The sequence below is a fragment of the Falco peregrinus genome, chromosome 17 (assembly GCF_023634155.1).
Source record: "Falco peregrinus isolate bFalPer1 chromosome 17, bFalPer1.pri, whole genome shotgun sequence".
Lineage (NCBI taxonomy): Eukaryota > Metazoa > Chordata > Aves > Falconiformes > Falconidae > Falco > Falco peregrinus.
Genome location: NC_073737.1, coordinates 5,204,396 through 5,225,880, shown reverse-complemented (window position 1 = coordinate 5,225,880; position 21,485 = coordinate 5,204,396). Strand labels below are relative to the sequence as shown.

General features: G+C 52.0%; 1 protein-coding gene across 4 annotated transcripts; it reads left to right on the top strand.

Moving 5' to 3' along the window:
• The first annotated feature begins 6,596 nt into the window (after positions 1-6,596).
• RASSF2 (Ras association domain family member 2) lies at positions 6,597-20,476 on the top strand. Of its 4 annotated transcripts, none has more exons than XM_055820343.1 (12): positions 6,597-6,702; positions 8,612-8,796; positions 11,959-12,041; positions 13,239-13,314; positions 13,471-13,622; positions 15,551-15,639; positions 17,306-17,457; positions 17,543-17,644; positions 17,854-17,905; positions 17,985-18,106; positions 18,889-18,986; positions 19,196-20,476. In XM_055820343.1, exons 3-12 carry the CDS (start codon positions 11,983-11,985, stop codon positions 19,263-19,265), a joined length of 972 nt encoding a protein of 323 aa, XP_055676318.1. In that variant the 5' UTR covers positions 6,597-6,702; positions 8,612-8,796; positions 11,959-11,982; the 3' UTR covers positions 19,266-20,476. The 4 variants fall into 4 exon arrangements, with proteins under 4 accessions (XP_055676318.1, XP_055676321.1, XP_055676320.1 ...); XM_055820345.1 differs by having other exon boundaries at positions 6,601-6,702; positions 11,899-12,041; XM_055820344.1 differs by lacking the exon at positions 6,597-6,702 and adding an exon at positions 8,009-8,113.
• The last annotated feature ends 1,009 nt before the right edge of the window (positions 20,477-21,485 follow it).

The following is a 21,485-nucleotide window of genomic DNA, read 5'->3' as shown; positions in this document are numbered from 1 at the left end:
CAGTGTGGCCCCAAAAAGCATTTTCAAGCTGTGGAGATCATCAGGGAAATGTAGTGTAATGTAATTTCAAGGCCAGTATGCTCTACGGTGCTTGCGTTTTGTATTCCTGGAAAAAACATAACAGTAGATCCTGTAATTCACTAATATATTTATCCAAGTTTTGACTACTGGACAGGAGCGCAGGAACTCTGTTTTCTCTGAGTCTACTTCCAGGTGAATTTGTTATTGGTTATTGAAGCATGGAAGGGTCGGGGTGGGGAGGGCGAGGAAAGAGCTTAACGGATCAGTACTGAATAGTGTAGAGTCGGAATGATTCCATTGATATCGTTCTCAGCATGCCATGGCTGTTTCCAGAAACTATTTTATACCGCTTTTTCCATAACAAAGCATGTGTTTGTTCCTGCTTCAGGGAACTTTCAGTAGTTTGCAGTCTTGGTGTCAATTGGACTATCTCAAAAGCTGGTCGGAAAAGTTATTGTGTAGTAGACAAGGTTAGCTTGCCTGTGAAACAGTCATTTTTATCATTCTTAAATTTTTCCTCTTCAGGTAGTAAGGTGTTAGATTTCCACATCCACCTGCAGATAGTTTGAGTGCGGAGACCTCTAATCAGTGGCACGAAGCTTCCAAATTTCCCAACTTTGTGCGCAACCAAAGATGTGTGGGAGACATGGGGGAGCTAAATATATATAAATACACATATATATATATATATATAAAAGGAAAAAAAAAAAAAGCCACCTATGTATGGTGGTTGTAATGATGTAAAATGCCAAAGTTGGTTATCTATAAATGTTGAGAAAGAGAGGCGAAAGTTTTTTGTCCAAAACAGTGCCACCTCAGAAATACTGAAGTGTCAAGGCCAGCGATGCCGCCGGGCACAGTGCAGCAGTGACACTCGTGTCCCGAGGCTGTTCTAGCTTCTCCCCCCCGGTATTCTTTTGATAAGTTAAATGCTTACGCAGTCAAGAGACAAGGCGATGGGGAATAGCATTTGTTTTCTCTCACCTTTGGCTGTGATGCTCCGTGTTGCCTTCACTTGAGAATTGCCAAGATGCTTCAGTCAAATTACGGGACAACGAATCCAGCAGTATTTTTTCCTCTCTGGAATGGAACAGCACTCCTTTCCTGCAGCGTAGGAAAGACTGTCCGCGTAGGTGAAGTCCGATTACTCTCTTTTAACTGTTGGATTTAATTCTTTTTGTGACTTTGGGTCCTATCGTGTCGATTCTGTTGACTGGCTGGGAGAAGCGCGGTAGCATTCAGCCGGCGCGTTTGCTTTTCCAGCCACTTCCCTCGGTAACACTACACGAAGTAGCGGTGGTCAGCAGTCATTTTTGTAAACAAATTTGTGTACGTAACACCTCTCCCCGTCTTGCTCGAACACGAACGGTTAAAGATGAGCCTCGGTTTTGCAGAGGAGATGCACTGAAGCACCTGTAATACATAGCGAGGGGTTACAATGGAGTCATTGGCAGCACCTTGAGCGTGCAGGGCGCGCAGCAGCTGCACCGGGGCTATTGCTGGTATTTTGCTCCCCAGCGCTGAGGGGTGAGCAAAGGACGGAGCTGATGCATGGGTGCCTTGGAAAGAGCAGCTCTCCTTTGCCTTTCCAATGCACCTGACCCCATCGCAGCGCTGCCACCTGCAGAAGTTGCGTTGCTTTTCGTTGTGAGGGTGACATCTCTGAATTTTCCCCCAGTTTTGTGCACTTGCAGCAGGTGATATTCTTGTCCCACGTCCGCTTTTCTGCGCTGGCATGGTAGTGGCAGCTGGGAAATGCCCTGGCTGGGGGGAGCACAGCGTGCAGCAGCTGCTGGCAGATGCCCTGCAGAGGATTAACTGCAGTTTCAAAAAGCGTTTAAATACTTCGTGTTTGCTGGTTACGTCCAGGCTTTGATGCGTAAGGGTGGCTGGATATAGAAATCTGACCGTAAATGCAGTACTGTATTTTTCCTATATATGTTACTGCCTGCCTTTAAACTGCTAAGCTAAACAAAACCACATAGGGAAGACGACACCTGAGAGGTGAGTTAAGAGGCGATGAGATGTTTCAACCAAACTTTTAAGGTGGAAGGGCAAATATTCATGGTAGAAATATCATTTTGTCATATCAAAGATGGTATCAATGTATGCAAAACAAAATAACTTGGGACTTTTGTAATTGATATGCTATTGTATTTTTTTTAGGTTAAATTAAGAATTCTTGCTAACATGCTGAAACACGTTTTCTAAAGCAAATACTTGCAAATTATACCTATAGAAATTTAGATTTCATAGCTAACAGCTATGGCTGATTACTGTTGTCATATTAGAGTGCGTTGGCGGAGGAACTTAATCAGGTACCTCGCTCAGAAAGTTCAAACTTCAAACCCAGAATTTGCTTTATGCCTTTTAATACTGATTTTAAATATGGCAACTTGGTTTGTACATGAATATTGCAGTATTTTATTTCCATATATTAAAAATAACATTTCCACTCAGGATAAATGATCGCAGTTTTCCTGGGAGGGAGTGGTATGATTGTCATGACAATGTCATGTGATGGTAGAATTTCTTCATTGACGAATCTATAGTAGTTGTGTATACTTTATTTACCCATGTTTATGTTTCTACCAAAAAACTAAAGGGTTTCTTTATTGTTCATCTCCCTACTGAGATCTTGGTACTCCCGATGCAGAATTGGCGCTTGCAAACTGAAATCCTCAGTACTATTTATACCACAAGGAGCATCAGTGAGTGCAACCGGTCATTTGTAGCATTGCATCGTTCATAAAAAGTGTGGAAAACCTCGTCGTTTGTGGTATAAACAGCACTCCAGGCACACGTGGTTTAAACCCGCCGGTTTCTAGTGGTTTGAGCGAGCCGTTGGATGCCTGCGCGCGATCTAAAACAACCTGTGCCTCACATGATTTGTATATCGATGTAGAAAATGCATGTGTGACAGACCAGCACAACCTACGGCGTTTCTTTTACGTGGCCTTCTTAAACCAGAAGCGATTTTTTTTTTTTTTTTTGGGGGGGGGGGGGGTGGGGTGGGGGGTGTGGGGAGCGTTGGGTTACTCATTTTTGCAGAAAATTCCCCTCTCGGTGCATGTTTCTTAGTCTTTCTTAAGGCTAATGGCCTTTTTGGCCGTGGGATGACAGGTACTCTGTGCTCTCATGTTTATATCGTTGCGATAGGTCATTGCAGTATTGGAGGAGGCCACGAGTTTGCCAGTGTTTCGCTTCTGCCCATGAGTCTATACGGCTTAGTGCTGGGCTGCTTTTGGGTATTGGGACCCGTGTTCAGAGCCATCCCAAATATTCCTGTCTAGTTCTGATTTGACTGTGACTGTGCATCGTCATCCGTACATATTGATATGAGAGATATATTTAGAATTGCCTTGTGTACTATCTGGCATTTACTGCATCTTTCCAGGTAAATCATCATCTTGCTGCCAGTCCAAGTTATTGTACTTTTGTCCGTTTATAACAACCTTTGGCGTAACAAACTATTGACTGTTCTTAGGCAGTGGGGATAAATATGATTTTTTTTCCATGACTTTTTGTGACTGACTTTGGCTGTAAAACTTTTTTGTTAAACAGCAAGAGGGTTTTTGTTTTGTTTTGTTTTGTTCTTTTTTTTTTTTTTTTTTTTTTTGTTCTGAGATGTGTAATTCTTTCACGGAGTTTTTTTTATTTTGTATTTTTTTCTAACATTGCTTCATTAAACAAATATTTAAAAATGTAATATTTGGACCAGATGTTGTGAATAATAGTAGATAAAGCTATTTTATTCTGTATTTTTAAAGCTGTTCAGTATAAATAAACGCGGGCATAGATGCAACTTGGCAGCGTGGTGTTACACTTCCTTTTAAACATCGCCTCTGAAGGAGGATCCATGGGCTGGGAATCTAGGTAATGTGAAGACCGAGCATCCCTTCTTAGCAAGTGCCACCCAAAAAAACAACCCCCAGGCGTCATCCTGACCCTTTGCAGCTCTCAGTCCAAGCTTGTACCACAAAGACACATTAAATTTCCTTGATTTACTTGGAAGAGGCGCCACTTACTGCCCGCACCTCTTGCTTGCTCCTGTCCCTGCTGTCAGTTGAGGCACCTCCGCGACCTTCTGCTGCGTGGGGACCTGTCCCCTCTCCTTGGGCAGCCAAGGGGCAGCAAAACTCCCAGTAAAACCAGGTTGCACAGTCAGCGCTGATGTGAGCAACGTCCATGCAGCAGAATTCCCGTGACTCGTTTCCTAATTAAAAACCAACCTTCAAGCTCTCTTAGTACACTGAGCTTTGAGTTGTGCTTCTAGTCAAGAATAGGAGCAGTTAGCAAGAAGAGAGAAAGAGCCTCCGGTTTAAGGTAAAGCCTTAGGATTGGGAATTTGCCAAAATTCTGCCCTACCTTTGGCGATGTGTCACCAAAGTGAAGTCTCCGGGGCGGCTGGTGCCCAGCACCCTGGGGCACGGTGTCTTTGGAGATGTCCCGTCGCCCCGCTTGGGCTGCCTGTACAGATTAATTAGCTGAGTAGCACCTTGCCTCGTCACCAGCGTTTAAAAACAGCTGACCTAGCGCCTTGCCTCATCCCCAACCGTTTAATGAACTTGCTTTGTCAGGAGCTGTAATACTGAATTGATGTTAGACTGGAGCACCAGTGATGTGCGGTACCCGCCTGCCGTGAACTGGGACCGGGAGATGCCGAGGATACACAGCGCCTTCAGATGTCTGTCAGCCTTCAAGGGATTATTTTAAAGGGAATTAAGACACCCAGGTACCTTTTTAATTTATGTGGAGCCCGCTGCAGCTACTCCGAAAATGGTGTAGTCAGATGGGAAGAAAATGGCAAAAAGTCCCTGGAATGGGGGGTGGGGGTGGGGGGTGAAAGTAGAGCCGGTGCCGAAGCCAGCGGAGCAGCTGTTGGACCAGGGTGAGGGATTTCTAATCGTTCCTGAGCTGGGCTGTGTTTGGGTCTGTGATGAAAACCACTCTGGTCTAAATCCTGATTAATCCCTCCTGCTACTGGGTCAGAGCTCTGGAAAATAATTACGTCTTGTGTCGTGCCGGAATCAAAATTCAGCATCAGCTGCATCAACCCAACAAGAAATTCAGCATCAGCTGCGTCAACCCAGTAAGACGGGCTTTATCCCGGGCAGGATCTCAAAACCTGAGGATTTTCAGAATGCCTGAAACATCCTCAAATGGGGACGGCGACCGTGTTTCAAAGCGTCTTGGGTACAAGCAAAGGCGTTTTCGGGAGCCGTGGCTCTTTCCCATCTAGTTCCCGGAGGCTGCGTAACATCTGTAACGGGCCAACAGATACTCCTAAGCTCACCTGTATCCAGCTGTGTAATACTGAGAGTTAGCTGGGGGGTCCTCAAGCTGAAATGCTGGGAAGCTGCCAGGGTACGAAGGGGGTTTGGATGCTTGCTCAGCCTGGGGAGAAATACTTGAATTTTGGATAATTTCGGAGCTGGTGCTTTATGCTTGGGCTTGACCGAGGTCCTTGACCTGCAGGCTGAGCTGTGGGAGCGGGACCAGAGGTAAATCCGTGGAAGCTGACAGTGTAAAAGGCATCGGCTACATCCCCTGCGTGGCTTTTAGTGCAGAAACGCTGATTTCACCTGCAAAACGGGTGCCCTAACACCCCGGTGCGGCTGAGCGCAGGCTCTGGCTTCAGGGCATCGTTTTCCCGGGAGACTTTGGCCGGCCGGGAGGGATGCTCGGGCGCTGGTGGGGCCGAGATTTTGGTCTTTTCCCATGGGTTCGGTGCCTCTTGGTTCGTGCTGTGGGTAAGGGGCTGGGAGCCTGTCCTGGTTGCAGGGGGTCCTTGTGTGGCAGGAGCCGGTCGCGTTCCTTGCGTGTCGTGAATTATCCCCTCCACCCAGGCTCAGGGCTTCCCGAGTTGAAGGCAGCAAAATCAGGATTTAACCCCAGTTCTGCAACAAAGTTCCTCCTCGTGCTCATGCAAGTGCCCACAGCAAAACCCCCTATTTATGGGGGGGGGGTGTGGTGTTACTCCCCTCTTTGCTCCAGTGGCACCCTGTGAGCTGGGGGCGGGGGGAGGGTGTATCATAAACACTTTCCCTCTCTTTGGGGCTAAATCCCTGGGGTTTGGGGCTGGGGTTTGCACAGCGCAGGCGGCTCCATTGTGCGGCGTGGCCGGGCTCTTCCTGTGACAAAGGGCCTCTCATCCCCGCCGGCCCTCGAAGATGCTGCTGGAATATAAATACTAACCCCGTTCCGCCTTGCTTCTGCCGAGTCAGTGTTTCCCCAAGCCAGATGGCTCCTCCTGAAGTTCTCGTCTTTTACATAAAAATTCCCAAAAATAAGGGGAATAAAAAAAAAAAAAAAAAAAAAAAAAGGCTGATTACAATCGGTGGTTGTAAAGATTCGCTTGTGTTGCTAAAGCAGCTGTTTAGTTTATTTCTTGGTTTTGTTTTTTTCTTCCCTTTGTGTGGGCTGTTTCTAGGCAAATTCCTTAAAGAGAAAAAAAAAAAAAAAAAAGGCAAAAAAAAAAAAAGCCCAGAGAAGCCACAAAGCGCTGGGAAAGGTCAGGAGCAGACAAAGGCGGAGGGACGTGGCCACACGCCGCTGCTCTTCTGGAATACTTAATGCCTCCGCGCTCCCCCAAACCCTCCCGCAGCGACGCGGGGCGGATGGGCAGGATGGGACCCGCAGCCCAGGAGCAGCGGCTGGAGGCTGAGCGCCGTTTCGGAGGTAACCACCATCCCCAAGCTGCAACATCTGCTTCCAGGCAGATTTTTAATTATTATTATTATTATTTTCCTTTTCAATCTCCCTTCTCCGGGGGTGGTTTTGGATCCAATGGGATCCCACGGCCATGGTTGGGAACTGGTTGCTGCCAGTGCTCGGCCCCATTGCACCGTCCCGAAGGCAGAACGGTGAAGTGCGATGCCTGCATGGCTCCGGCACGGAATATCCCAGGGTTGGGGGGGGGTTTAAGGCAGAAATTACCACTTTTGACTGTGTGATGCTGCACACAAGGCTCCCTCTGGGAGTCCTACACGGAGCTGGAGCCGATCAGAAGAGCTTTTCCAGCCTGGATGTGTGGGATGGGGCATCTCATGGGATCCTGCTTCTGGCAGCAGGGATGGGGCATCCTGTGAGGTCGTGGTCTGTGGATGGGGCATTCTGTGGGGTTCTGGTCCTGGCACTGGGGATGGGGCATCCTGTGGGATTCTGGCACCGGGGATGGGGCATCCCATGGGATCCTGACACCAGGGATGGGGCATCCCATGGGATCCTGGTCCTGGCAGCAGGGATGGGGCATCCCATGGGATCCTGGTCCTGGCAGCAGGGATGGGGCATCCTGTGAGGTCGTGGTCTGTGGATGGGGCATTCTGTGGGGTTCTGGTCCTGGCAGCAGGGATGGGGTCATCCCATGGGATCCTGCCACCAGGGATGGAGCATCCTGTGGGATTCTGGTCCTGGCACCGGGGATGGGGCATCCCGTGGGATCCTGGCACCGGGGATGGGGCATCCCATGGGATCCTGACACCGGGGATGGGGCATCCCGTGGGATCCTGGTCCTGACACCGGGGATGGGACATCCCGTGGGGTCCTGGTCCTGACACCAGGGATGGGGCATCCTGTGGGGTCCTGGTCCTGGCACCGGGGATGGGGCATCCTGTGGGATCCTGGTCCTGGCAGCAGGGATGGGGCATCCCATGGGATCCTGACACCAGGGATGGGGCATCCCATGGGATCCTGGTCCTGGCAGCAGGGATGGGGCATCCCATGGGATCCTGGTCCAGGGGTGCAACCTGGGTGCCAGAACCAGGGTGTCCTTGGAGATCCCAGTCCCAGAGCCTGGGTCATCCTTCAGGATCCCAGTCCCGGGGCAGGGGAACCCCCTGGGTGCCGGGGTGGCGCATCCTTTGGGGTCCGCAGTCCTGGCCCCCACTAAGGGCTGTCCCTTGGGATGCCGGTGCCGGGGAGGGGTGTCCCGGGGTATCGCAACCCTGGGACCCCGCTGCGTGCCCGCAGCCCCGTCCGCGCCCCGCCCCGCCCCGCTCCACCCCGCCCCGCCCCGCCCCGCTCCGCCCCGCCGGGGGGCGGCCCTCCGGGGGGCGCCGGCTGCGCTGCGGAGCGGTGCGGAGCGGGGCCGGTGAGTGCGGCGAGATGGGGCATCCCCATCCCCACCCCCACCCCCATCCCGCTCCCCAGCCCACGGGTACCCCGGCGCCAGCCCGCAGCCAGCAGGCGGGGAAGGCTGCGCCCACCCCGGGGGGGCTCCGGACCCCTCGCCCCGGGGGTGTCACCTCAGCACCCATCGAGCACCCTCGGCTTCACCCTTCCCTCCGGGGCTGGTGCCCCCCGCGGGCTGGAAGGGAGCCACGAGCACCCGCAGGTCCCCAGCCTGGGCACAGCACCTTCGCTGCGGCCCCCACCGCACCCAAGCTGGGGACCCCCCAGCTCCTTTCCCATAGCCCCCCACAAGCCGTGGGCCGGCCAGCAGCTCCGCTGGGGGGGTGGTGGTGGGTGTCTAACCTGCTGAGTGTGGCCAAGGGGTCTCCTCATGTCCCCGAGCATGCCAGCACCCCGAGGGCATCACCCTTCATCGGCTTGGCCACCGCTGCCCACTGCCCATCTTTCCCCTTCCCAGGACGGGGCTGAGCAGTTGGGCTGGAGAACAATAGCGGCACCAGGAACAATGGAGCAGCCACACCTTCACGCGTAGGGATGCTGGACGGGCCCTCGGAAGAAATCCCAGCTCCAGAACAGCGCCTGGGCCGGAGCCACCGCGGGCGCTGAGCACAGTCGGTCGAGCGAAGGATCTGCTGGGACAGGGTGAGCGCTTGGTTGTGTCGTGCCGCTGGGCAAAGCGGCTTTTAGAGGCTCTGGGTGCCTCCCAGGGAGGAATTTTCGCCTTGGGATGCTTTGCTGCGGATTGCATCGGGGTCGAAGCGCTGTTGGGCCGGTTCAAAGCTGCCCTGGGCTGTGGGAAGCGGTGGGGTTTGTGCAAGAGGGAGCATCACGGCCTCCCCGGGGAGTGGGATATTCCCACAATCCCTCGCACAGCTGGGGGGAGCCTCAGCTGCGCTGAAACTGCGTCTCGTCGGAGCGGGGAGATGCCTAAGCGGCAGTGGGGATGCTGCTGAAGCATCTACATGCCATGAGAGGGGACCAAGACCCCCACTCCCCCCTAATGCTCCTTTCTTTGCAGGAGCAGGGAAAACTCTCCCTCTCTTGCTGAAAACACCATCTTTGGGGTCTTTTTCTCTTGTTTTTTTCTTTCTTTTAAAAAAATATATTTTTTTATTTTATCTGTGTATCTCCCCAGGAGCTCAGCACAAGCGAGCGCTGGTCCCCGCTCCGTGCAAGGGGCAGCGAGCGTGGCCAGGCTCCCTGTGCCCCATGGGGCAGGTGGGGTGCAGGGATGTAGCGTCCTAGGAAAATCCCTAGGGAAAACCCTAAGAAGGGTCTTAGGAAGGTTATTTTTAGGGAAAGGATTAAGTCTGGGGTCGGTCAGGCCTGAAAGCGACTGCGGGAGCAGCCGACGGCTGGTGTTAGAAGGCGGAGAGGGCTGAAATCCTCCTGCCACGTGTGCAGGGGGGATTGATTTGCTCTGAGGTTGTTTTTTTTAAAAAAAACAAACGCTTTGCAAGACAGCAGCAAAAGCTCAGCCTGTGCTGGGCACCAGGGAAGCACGTCAGCTTGGAGTGGGGAAACTGAGGCACGGGGGTACCAGGAAATTAAGATGGTGCCGAGCTGCTGAGGTTGAGCAACTGATTGGGCAATTTGCGCGCTGCCAGCCCGTTGGTTTTGGCAATTTCCAGCCTCTTGCTAAAGCTGTGGCAGAAAACGGGGGGGGCTGCTCTGTGTCTGGGGATCTCTGGGCGTCCGCCACTCCCTTCCACCCACAGCCCAGCGCTCTCAAGACCCAAAAAATGGAGAATTTGCCCCTTTCCTCACTGCTCGGAAGGGGATGTGATGACAGAGGCGACGGTGGCAGTGTCGGGGTGGTAAACAGGAAACCCAGCTCCTCAGCCCTAGGGGGACAAACCTGCATTTCGGGGCTCCCCTTCCATCCCAAAATGAGTGGTTTTTTTCACTGGAGTTCACCCCAACATCCTCTTTAAGGGACCCGGGGCTTTGGCTTCACTCCTTCGTGAAGCCAACGCAGCAAAACTCCCCACGTCACCGAAGGCTTCACCCTGGGCTGCGCTGCTGGCGGGGTTTTTTGTTGGGTTGGGTTTTTTTTTTTTCAGCCACTTTGGTGTATTTTTGGCAAGGTTTTTGCATGGGCCAGGCAGCCGTGCCATGTAACCCTCCCTCGGCGCAGCAGTGCCTCAGCGGTGCCTTCCTCAGCGCTTTTCCATCCGCCTTCAGGGGCGAGATGCTCATTTCCATCATTCCTGTATCCCACAGCTGGTACCCCCACAGCTGGGTCCCTGCCTCAGCAGGTGCCGTGCAGCCCCCGCACCCACGTTTATCCCCAAGCCAGCTGCAAAACTCTCCTCCCGCTCTCCTTTTTGAGGAATAAATAGAATTATTATGAGGGTTATTCCCTGTGGGAGGATGGATGGATGCAGGAGAGGCGGGTTCCGGCTGTGGGAGGAGGGTTGATGCCGGCCTTTGCCGGGATGCTGGCACGGCTCCTCAGCTGTCAGGAAGCCCGAAGCTTTGTCAGCTTTTCCGCCACGATGTGCGATATTTTTTTTTGGTGGCAAGTTTCTCTTCTGCTTTCTCCAGGAGCGCTGGTGGCCGGGCCGGCTTCCTGCCCTTCCCCTGCTTGAACACCCGCTTTGCTTTTGCAACCTCTTCCGTGGCTTGAAGCACGATGCAGAGGGTTTTTCCTGTTGCCTGTAATTTATTTGCTGGGATATATCCCAAAGTACGGGGTAAGAGGTGAGGATTGCTGCTGTGCTGAGGATCTAGGGGCAGGTCTGTCCTCTGACACAGGTTTTACTGCACGGTCTTGGTTGAGTCATTTATCCGCTTGGATTGTGTCGTGGGTTTGTTGGTTTTTTTTCAGGAAAATGGGTTTGTTTCCCAGGGGATCAGGAGGAAGCACATGGCAGTGCAGGGGGGGTGGAAGAAAACAGCGGTTTGTGGATCAAATGCTCTTTTCTCTCCTGGACTTCTCTTTTGGGACAAGAGAAGTGAGGCGGGAGACCCTGGGAAAACGAAATCCCGCCTGTAGGAGAGTTTGTACAAACACCTGGGGAAAAGCACGACCTGGGAAGCCCTTTCTTGTTGCTCAGAACCGCCCCGATGCAGCATTTCAAGGTCTCTCCGGTGCCTGATCTCCTGAGGGCTTCGCCCTAAACCTCATTTCAATTCCACTTTGTAGCATCCAAAAACCGCGCTTGTGCTCCAAGCCGGAGCCTCTCCCCAGGTGGGATTCTGGGGGGAGTTTCCAGGTGTTTACACGACAGCGATGGAGATGTTTTGGCACTGGAGGGAACACACAAAAATTCAACCGGCATCGTTAAAAAAACCTCAAGGAACCAGCCCAGCATTTCTGGCTGCTTGGGGAGGTCGGCCCCGTGCCCGCTGCCTGGCATCGGGCTGGCACGGGGAAGCAAGTGGATCCAGACTTGCGTGTCTGAAGCTTTGTAGTAAACCCCTTGTAATGAATGGAGAAAAGGAATAAATCTTGCCTATAACCCCACCGCCTCCAGGTCTGGCATCTCCAGGGTGCTCCGTGGATGCTCAAAATGCAAATGTTAGCGTAAGCGTATCTCCGCCGGTATTAAATTTTCAGTGAGCTTACAGTGCTGCTCCCCTTATCTGATCTCCCCTCCCACCCCATCGCTTTTCCTGGAGGAGCCGCATCAAACTTCACCCGTGGCTTCATCCGCTGGAGCCTCTTCCCAAGCACTCTTCCAAACCCCAGCAAGCTGATTTTTTTTTTTTTCCTCCCTGTTATCCGTGGGCGCGTATCAGGGATGCGGTGACGGGGAGGTTCACGCCGATGCTTTTCTCTCCTCCCTCTTTGCCATCCAGCTCCCATGAAAGAAGAGCGGGAGGATGGATTACGGCGGCGGCGAGTACCTGGTCCCCTGCGGAAAAGACAAATACATCTCCAAGTAAGATGCTCGGTGTGGCTGTACCGCAGGCAGTCGGTGCTGGTAGCTGGGGCCAATTCGCGATATTCCCAGGGGTTATTTGCGATATTCCCCAGGGTTATTTTGCCTTTGAGCTGGGGAGCGACCCTGGGGTTTCACTCCATTCAGTTGGATTCGGAAACAAAAAGTCATTCCGGGACAAGAAACGGCAATTTCCTTTTTTTTTTTAAAAAAAAAAAGGGGTTGTTGATGGGATTTTGAATATTTTTTTTCTTAGGAGTGTGGCCAAATGCTCTGTAAACTGTCACGAAATACAGGTTTCGCTGAGAAAGTCCCCATTAGTAATTGCTCTTTCGTGCTTTGGTAAAGAAGTAAAACGATTCCTAAGTTTCAAGGAACGTTTTGGAGGAGGTAAAGGCAATATGTGCTCTTTTTCCTCCCTTTTTTCTTTCTCATAACCCCAAATCCCCACGATTTGGGCTTCTTTATAACGAGGCTGATGGTGCCAAGCATCCTTAAACTCCACCAGCCAGCCCAGCTGAATTAACGCCAGCTTTATGAATTAACGCCCGAGGCATTGCTTCCCCATGATTCATAGCTGTGCTTAGGCAGCCTGGGTTGGGATTTTTGTTTTTATTTTTATTTTTTCATTTGCAACTGGAGCAGGGCTCAGACTTTTCATTGGAGCTGGAGTTCAGGGTCTGGAGCGAGGAGCCAACGTGATAAACTCGCCGGTGATAACTTGTGACTCCAGCATGACCCAAGGGCTTGGGCACTCCAAAAATTTAATTGTTTTTCCGCCTTGTGACTGACTCCACAGGGGGCTGATGGTTTTCTTACCTCTTTTTGCAAGGTTTGTGGAGGGCAGGGCTGCGGGGAGCTTGTCCCTGTATTCCTGGCTGCCAAGAGCAACCCCTGGTTGAACCTGCAGCAGATACCCTCAACAAGGGAGGTCTAGAGGCAGCATAAGACTCAAATTTGCCTCAAATTAACCTGGTTTGGGGGCGCCCAGCAGTGTAGAAGGTTCATCGCCCAGCCTAACCCTGGGAAAAGCAGTTCCTGCTTTCTCCCAGATCCCCAAAATTCCCCCCTGGCCAGCTCAGGGGGCACGCCACCAGGTACCAACCCATGCCGGCAGCATCCTCCCTGGCTCCTCCACACCTTTCTCAGCATCTTTCCCTTTTTTTTTTTTTTTTTTTTTAAATTTCTTTTTCCCAGAAACGAGCTGCTCTTACACTTGAAGACGTATAACATCTACTACGAAGGGCAAAATTTGCAGCTGCGGCACCGGGAGGTAAGAAGCCCCTGGAGCAGGCGCACAGCTCAGCAGGAGAGACAAACCAAGGGAGCTGGGCTCGGTTGGGATTTGTGAGGTTTTAGAACCATTGCCCGCCGGTCAGATCCGTGGCTGTTTGTCTTCGGGGTGCTGAGCTGCCCATCTCTCGCGCAGGAGGAAGGCGAGCTGATCGTGGAGGGGCTGCTGAACATCTCCTGGGGCTTGCGGCGCCCCATCCGCCTGCAGATGCAGGATGACAACCAGCGCATCCGCCCGCCGCCCTCCTCCTCCTCCTGGCACTCGGGCTGCAACCTGGGAGCCCACGGGTGAGTAAAGGGAAAAGGAGACACCTACGGGGTGTGTGTCGTCCCCACCCCCCTCCCCATCCCCCAGCTGCGGGTTGTAGCCCCAGCTGCCTTGTCTCTGTCCTTTTGCTTCCGACGCACAACACCCCGAAGAAGCCAAGTCGAAAATAAAATTGCTTGGTTTCACTTTGCAAAACGCCCTCCCTTCTTTTGCAAAGACCCCCTGTCTTTTGCAATGATTCCCCCTTTTTGCCTTTACCCCCCGTTTTGCAAAATCCCCCCTTTTGCAAAACTCCTTTTTGCAAAATCCCTCCTTTTGCAAAACTCCTTTTTGCAGACCCCCCCCTTTCGCAAAGACTCCCCTTCTTGCAGACCCCCTTCTTTTGCAAAGACCCCCATTTTTGCAGCCTCCCCTTCTTGTAGGCCCCTCTCTTTTGCAGGCCCCCATTTTTGCAAAGACCCCCTGACCTTTGCAACAATTCCTTCTCTTTTTGCCAAGACACCCCCTTTTGCAAAATCCCTCCTTTTGCAAAGATTCCTTTTTGCAACCCCCCCCTTTTGCAAAGACTCCCCTTCTTGCAGACCCCACCTCTTCTGCAAAGACCCCACCCCCATTTCTGCAAAAAATGTACAACTTTTGCAACTATTCCCCTTCTTTTGCAAAAACTACCTCTTCTGCAAAGACCCCCCCCATCTTTTGCATCGATTCCCTCTATTTGCCAAGGCCCACTCCTTTTGCAAAGCTACTTTTTGCAGACTGCCCTCTTTTGCAGACTGCCCTCTTTTGCAGGCCCCCATTTTTGCAAAGACCCCCTGTCCTTTGCAACAATTCCATCTCTTTTTGCCAAGACACCCCCCTTTTGCAAAATCCCCCCTTTTGCAAAACTCCTTTTTCCAGACCCCCGCTTTTGCAAAGACTCCCCTTCTTGCAGACCCCCCCTCTTTTGCAAAGACCTCAATTTCTGCAAAAACCGTCCAACTTTTGCAACTATTCCCCCTCTTTTGCAAAACCCCCCTCTTCTGCAAAGACCCCCCCATCTTTTGCATCGATTCCCTCTTTTTGCCAAGATCCACTCCTTTTGCAAAGCTCCTTTTTGCAAAGACTCCCCTCTTTTGCAGGCCCCTCTTTTGCAGACCCCCATTTTTGCAAAGACCCCCTGTCTTTTGCAACAATTCCTTCTCTTTTTGCCAAGACACTCCCCTTTTGCAAAAAACGCTCCTTTTGCAAAACTCCTTTTTGCAAAGCTCCTTTTTGCAAAGACTCCCTTTCTTGCAGACCCCTCATTTTTGCAAAGCCCCCTATTTTTGCAAAGCCCCTCTCCTTTTGCAACCCTCCCCCTTTTGCAACCCACCCCCCCTTTTACACCCCCCCTCCCCCCCTTTTGCAAAACTGCTCCTTTCTGCAAAGGGCCCTTTGCCTGCCAGAAGCTCTCCCGGGCCAGCCTGGGGGTTCCCTTAGGTACCAGTTTGATGCTGGATGTTGCTCTGGGCTGCAGCATCTCCCCGTGATGCCGGTTCCCAGCCATGCCCGTGGACCCCTGGGCTGCCCACCAGCACCCCCTGGCCCAGGGGGGTCTTGCCTGGGTTTTGCGGGTTTTTTTAGATGTTTTCAAAGGGAATAAAGGGGCAGGTTCAGCTTTGCTTGGGCAGGGTGTGCCTGGAGCCTGCAAAAGCACTGCTTCAGGCTTCAGCAGCCCTTCCTGGGAAGAGGGCAGCTGCGATAAGATGCTCGAAAAGGTTTATTGGGATGGAACTTACGGATTTATGTTGCAGCTAGCCTGTGCTGTGACCCTACAGGGGTGGTTAATCTGCCAGATCCGTAGGGAGAATGGGCTGCTTCCCATCCTGGGTACGGCAGTGTGGGGGCTTGGAGAGGGAATTCTGGTTGTCGTTCCCTCTGCAGCTGCATCCTTACAGGTCACCCAGCATTTTTTTTTTTTCATTCCCAGGTCTGTGCTGAAGCCCAGCACTTTGCCAGACATCCAGGTTACGGATGCAGATGCCACGCCAAACACGGAGGCTCCCAGGAGTGCTGCAGGTGAGCCGGGCTCCGATCCGGTTGGATTTGCCCAGGTGGTTGGGATCGGCTGCCTTATGCTCCAGGGTTTTGTTTTGAGAAAACACAAAACAGGCATTTTTTTCCTTCCAGAAATCAGTTTCCCCATCCTGCTCCAGGTTATTTCAAGCCATTTCCCAAGCGCCTATATTTAATTCATTATTATATTTAATTTATTATGAAATTGCAACAAGAAAAACGCTCAGCCCGATGGCCCGAAGCCTTTCCCAAGGGGTTTTGCTCGGAGAAGGGGCCGCAGTGGGATGTGGTGAAAAGCAGCTTGGAAAGAAATAAGGGGATGGAGCAAAGAGCCTCGTGGGATCGTAGGGAAAAGGATGTTGGAGCTTCCCTTTCCCGGCGGCTCCGCTTTTAGGGAAGAAGAATAGGCACTCTTGGGAAGTGCGATTACCATGGGGAAGTCAACATTTCTGCAAAGGTTTTTGGTTTTTTTTCCCATCCCGGATTTTCCTCCGAGTGGAGGGGGAAGGTCTCCTCCGCCCTGGCGCTTCCTTAACCCCTTGCTTTGAGCGTGATTCAGCGATGAGAGGGACACAAGCTGCCCCACTGGCAACTCCCACTGGGAAAACCTGCTTTATGCATTTTTCTCATTCAACCAGGCATTTTGCAGATGTTCCTGGCTTCTTTTTTTTTTTTTTTTTTTTTTTTTTTTTTTTTTTTGAGGAGAGTGCTTGTGGTGTTTTTATGGACATACACCCTGGAGGCAGAGAAGAACCAGCTAATCCTTTTGACTTTGGGATGCTCACCCGCTTCCCGGCTTGGGGATGAGCTGAGCCCTTGCAAAACTCATTGATCCATGAAACCCTTTTACTTCATCCATGACCTTCCAGCTTTCACCCCCCCTTTTTTTTTTTTTTTTTATTTCCTGTGCCCGACACTTTTTTTTTCCCTTTTAATTAAAGCTTGCCCGGGCAATCTCCACAACACATCATACCATAGAAATAACCCAGCGGCTATTTCAGCCAGCCGTATGACGTTAATCCTCTGCCAGCGCATAAGAAAGAAGTCTTTTATTATATTTTTTCTTCCAAAAAGCCTGTAAAAACCAGCGCGTAACGCGCGTGCATGGCTCCTCGTGAGTGCTTAGTCACCGTGGCCCGTGGCATGCAGCTGGAGCGGGGCGCACCGGAGATTTTTCTTGCTGCAGACATGCTTTGAATTAAAACATCCAAGCTCGAGACTGGAGTGGTTCATTAAAAATGGATGAAGAGCTGATTTATAATAATCTGGACCTGGGCCAGTTTTCACGCAGAGATCTGAAGTGCTGGCCTCATTTGCCTGTTCTCATTAAAAGGGGAGGAAAAAAAAAATTAAAATTATGAAAAAGCGAGTAAAGATGCTCGAGTCGCCGGGAGAAGAGGCTTTATCCAGGTAGCAGCCTGGATTTGTGCAGTTAATTCTGAATTAATAGCCTCCTTCAGGAGCTCGGGGAGAGCAAACCAGTAGCTGCTGTGGTTCAAACTGGTGGGTTAAATCCATCCTGGGAAGTTTGTAGAGCTGTAATTCTGGGATGGTGACTTGCACATCCATGGAGGGACTCCCAGCAGCAGAGAGATGCTGGGGTAGGACCCTGTGGGGGTCTTGCTCACGCCCAGTTCTCAGCCCCATCCCCCCACCGGATCTTTTCCAGCCCCCAAGTCACAACCAGAGGAGACACCGCAGCTGATGCGGACACGGAGCGACGTGGGCGTCCGGCACCGGGGCAGCGCCCGTACCCCCAGCGAGCAGCGCCGCATCCGCCGCCACCGCTTCTCCATCAACGGGCACTTCTACAACCACAAGGTGAGCCCCACGCTCCCCGAAAGCTCTCCCAGCGGGTGGGTGGGGAGATCCAGGGAGGGGGTTACATGGATTTGGTGCTCCGTAGACATCCGTCTTCACACCGGCGTACGGCTCCGTCACCAACGTCCGCATAAACAGCACGATGACGACCCCCCAGGTGCTCAAACTGCTCCTTAATAAATTCAAGGTATGAGAGATATCCCCCCCCCCCACTCCTGGGTTGCTCTTCATGGGGAATTTATACCTGTATATATATATATATATATATGGGATACAAATATATAGATATATAAAAAATGCAATAGCAGAGCAAACCAACGGGATTTTTTTTCTAATTTCTGGGGAAGCCTAGGGTAGAGAGGTGGCTGGTTAACAGCGATGTCTTTCTCCCTTCAGATCGAAAACTCGGCGGAGGAGTTTGCGCTGTACATCGTCCACACCAGCGGAGGTGAGTCTGCCAAAAACCTCGGCCCCAGCACAGCCCTGTCTCCCCCCCGGGTCCAACGCCGGCGCTTTTGGTGTTGCAGAGAAGCAGAAGCTGCGAGCCAGCGACTACCCCCTGATCGCCCGCATCCTGCAGGGCCCCTGTGAGCAGGTCTCCAAGGTCTTCCTCATGGAGAAGGACCAGGTGGAAGAAGTCACCTACGACGTGAGTTTGCCGGCACGGGATGCTCAGCCCTTTGGAATTGGGATTGGGATGCAACTGGGGCTGGAAAACTGGGGGGAGATCTCCGTGCTGGGGATGCAGGGATCGCTGCGCTGTGTGATCCTGCGTCTCCCCCTGAAAACGCCCCATCCTGGGGGAAAAACCTTCTTCTGCGCTTAAACCCTCAACCAAGAGCAGACACCCCCAGCCCTGTTCTGCCCCCCTAAAGCTGACCACAGAAGAGCCATTCCTGTGCAGCCTTTGGTGTAATTAATTTTTTTTTTTTTTCCCAGCCGCGGGTTTATGGCAGGAGCAAACAGCTCGTTCGTGCCATCTGCCGGCTCCCTCCCACCCCACCGCCGCTTTCCTCTTAAATCAGAGCCTGGATAAGATGCTTTTGGGGGATATTGGGGCTTAAACCGCCCAGACAAGGCACTTTTGGGGGATATTGGGGCTTAAACAGCCCGGAGTGACGCGCTGGGGGTGCGCAGGGCTGTCCATATCAAGGAGCCGGTGGGTAAAATGCAATAAACCACAGGTGGATTTTTTTCCCAACAATTAGCTAGCACGCATTTGCACAAGCTGGTGCACGTGCTGTGCAGGGGAAAAGTGGTTTATTTTAAGTTTTCTGGGTGGTTTTTTTATTTTAGGTTTCTGGGGGGGGGGTGTCCTTGATTTCCCCAGTTAAATCTGGGGAGGGGATGCTGCAAGGTTGCCTTCGGCCTCGCGAGGTTGGGGCGTCCCCCTCTTCATTGCCCGGCTGGCGTTTCTCTCCACCCCCCCAGGTTGCTCAGTACATCAAATTCGAGATGCCTATCCTCAGGAGCTTCATCCAGAAGCTGGAGGAAGAGGAGGATCGCGAAGTGAAGAAGCTAATGCGCAAGTACGCCGGGCTCGCTGGCGTCGGGGGGTGATGCTGGGAGTTAAGGACGTTGTCGGGGGGCATTTCAGTGCTGAAAATTCATCTGCACGGCCTTGCATCCCTGGTGCAGTTTGAGTTTGGTGTGATTCTGGGGGTTTTGTGGCAGTTTGGGTTAAAAGCCCAGCGTGATGGTGCAAAAATCCTCTTTTCCTTGTCCTTCGCCTCCCCAGATACTCCATCCTCCGGCTGATGATCGAGCAGAGGCTGGAGGAGATTTCCGAAGGTCCGACGGCGATGTGAAACGCCTCACCAGTGCCCCGGCGCCGGGTTGCATCGCACAACTGTACCGAATCCTGAATCCCCATCGTTCCCGGAGCTCTCCCGATACCCGCCTGGATCTCTCCAGCTCTGAGCCAACCCATCTTCCCCCGCCTTCATCTGCGCAGCGTCCTCAGGGGCTCCTCCTTGGCAGACGGGGCTTATCCCAGCAAGGCTCTGGCTGGTGGCAGCTTCGGCCAAAAGCTCAAATCCCTGGAAATAATGGGGGGAAAAAAGAAAAAAAAAAAAGAGGAAATCCGGGGCTGGGTGAGGGCTGCAAGCATTCGAGAGCAAGAATTTGGGGCTCAGTTTGAAGATGCTCACTTCAGCCATGCCCACACGTGGCTGCTGGCAGAGGACCTGCTGCTCGGTGGCATGAGAGCACAAATAATTCCTCTTCTTTTTTTTTTTTTTTTTTTTTCCCAGAAAAGCACATTTCTGTTGCAATAATTGGCAGGTGATGGGAAGCTTTTGTAAACTGAAAGGGTTGGCTGAGAACTGGGGCTTTTTGAATACTTTTGCTGCCAAAAGTGAACCTGGGGACTGACGGTTGGATTTACAGCAAAATTGTAAATCACATTTTTCCGGGTGCGTCCTCTTAACCTGCATCGGTCGCATAACCCCCTCCTCCCCCCATTTCTAATTTGCACTAATTTTAGGGATTTAAAAAACAAACAAACAACACATACACACACAAACCATGATGTCAAACCTCTCTAGTAGCTGTAACATGCCAAATAGCACTCGCAGGAGTAGTTGACGGCGCTGAGCATCTCTCGAGGGATGCTGTGCAGGATGCAGCGGAGGTGGCAGGAGGAGGGGGAGGCAGAAATAAAGAGGTTTTTATTTTGCAGCTTGATGTTGCAGCAGTGCCAGGACCAGGACTGGCTCCTTTACCACCATCACACCTGGAAGAACCTTGTTCCTCCCGGGCTAAACCAGCAATACCGATTTTATACCTCGATGTGAACTAAAACTCTTGACTTTTTCCCTCCCTGGAGTTTTTGCAACGTATCTTTGTAATTATTTTTTTTTTGGCTTATTTTCATGGTACCTTTTCCACCTTTAACGTGTTAAGGAAAGTGTTGTACAGCGAGCAAGCTTTTTTACGTCTGTGAAGGATGACTGTGGCATTGCTTGGTTGATTAACAAGAAAAGAAAATATGTAGCAATTTAATACAGACTGAACCCCCCCCCCGAGTTCGAGTTTGGTTTGTTGGAAATAAAGCACTTTGCGGATCGAAATGCTGCTGCCATGGGCTCCGGGGGGGGGGGGGGAGGGGGGGCTGGGAGCGATGAGTGGGGAGAGCAAAACCTGCCTGTGTCCCAGTGGAAAAAGTTTCCCAAGGAGAAATGCTCCCGCTCTGCCGATTTGGAGACTCGTGAGCGAATTGCCGGAGGATCTGGGGGGATGTTGGAGGGTTTGTCCAGCCCTTGGCGACCACCTACCCCCATGCGCCACGGTCAGCGGACTCCATCCTCTGGATATTTCTTTTCCAGAAGGCAAAACTCGCCTCTAGAAGCACACTCTTGCGTTGCTTTGTCTTGATTTAAACAGGTGGAGTTTTTCAAGGGGATCTGTTCAGATTTTTTTCCCCTCCTGGAGGCTGAGCTCTCTGTGTCCCCCAGGTTGTCCCCAGCCGCGTTTTGCTGGCTCCCCAAAGCCGCTGGCCCATTTATCCAGCCCACTGAAGCCCGTTTATCCCTCCCCATGCAGGAGGGGGATATGAGTGACGTTGGCTCTGCTTGTCCGGATTTATCCACCGGGAAAAGTCCGATGTGAGTCGCGCCCGGCGGGCACAGAGGGGAAGAGCCAGCACCAGCGCGGCACCGGGTGCACGGGTAAGGGCAGCATCCTCGGCACGCAGTCGAGGGATTAAAAAAAAAAAAAGAAGAAGGAATTAGGTAGATAGCAAGGGGAAAAGTGTAAGGTTTTGGCACACACCTGAGCTGGAGGTTGGGATGGGGAGAGCATCTGGGGAAGCTCAGCACCCTGCCTGGCCCACGTTGTGAGCCATAAGCTTGGATGTTGTAGGGGAAAGCAAGAGGGGAAAAACCAGGAAGCAGAAAAAAAATCCTCGTGTCTTAATTTTTGTGGGGTTTGCTGCTGGGTTTTGCAGTGTTTCCAGCGGTGGCAAGGCAGCTGCAAACAGCTGGAAGGGGGACATGCACTTCTTTGGGCTCTCCTTAAAATAAACCACA

Bases quoted from the DNA above. Each gene is read 5' to 3' on its own strand.
- RASSF2 (XM_055820343.1), top strand. From the start codon at position 11,983: ATGGATTACGGCGGCGGCGAGTACCTGGTCCCCTGCGGAAAAGACAAA. The intron at 15,640-17,305 runs GTGAGCCGGGCT...GATCTTTTCCAG, and splicing joins GGCTCCCAGGAGTGCTGCAG to CCCCCAAGTCACAACCAGAG. The intron at 17,906-17,984 runs GTGAGTCTGCCA...TTGGTGTTGCAG, and splicing joins CATCGTCCACACCAGCGGAG to AGAAGCAGAAGCTGCGAGCC.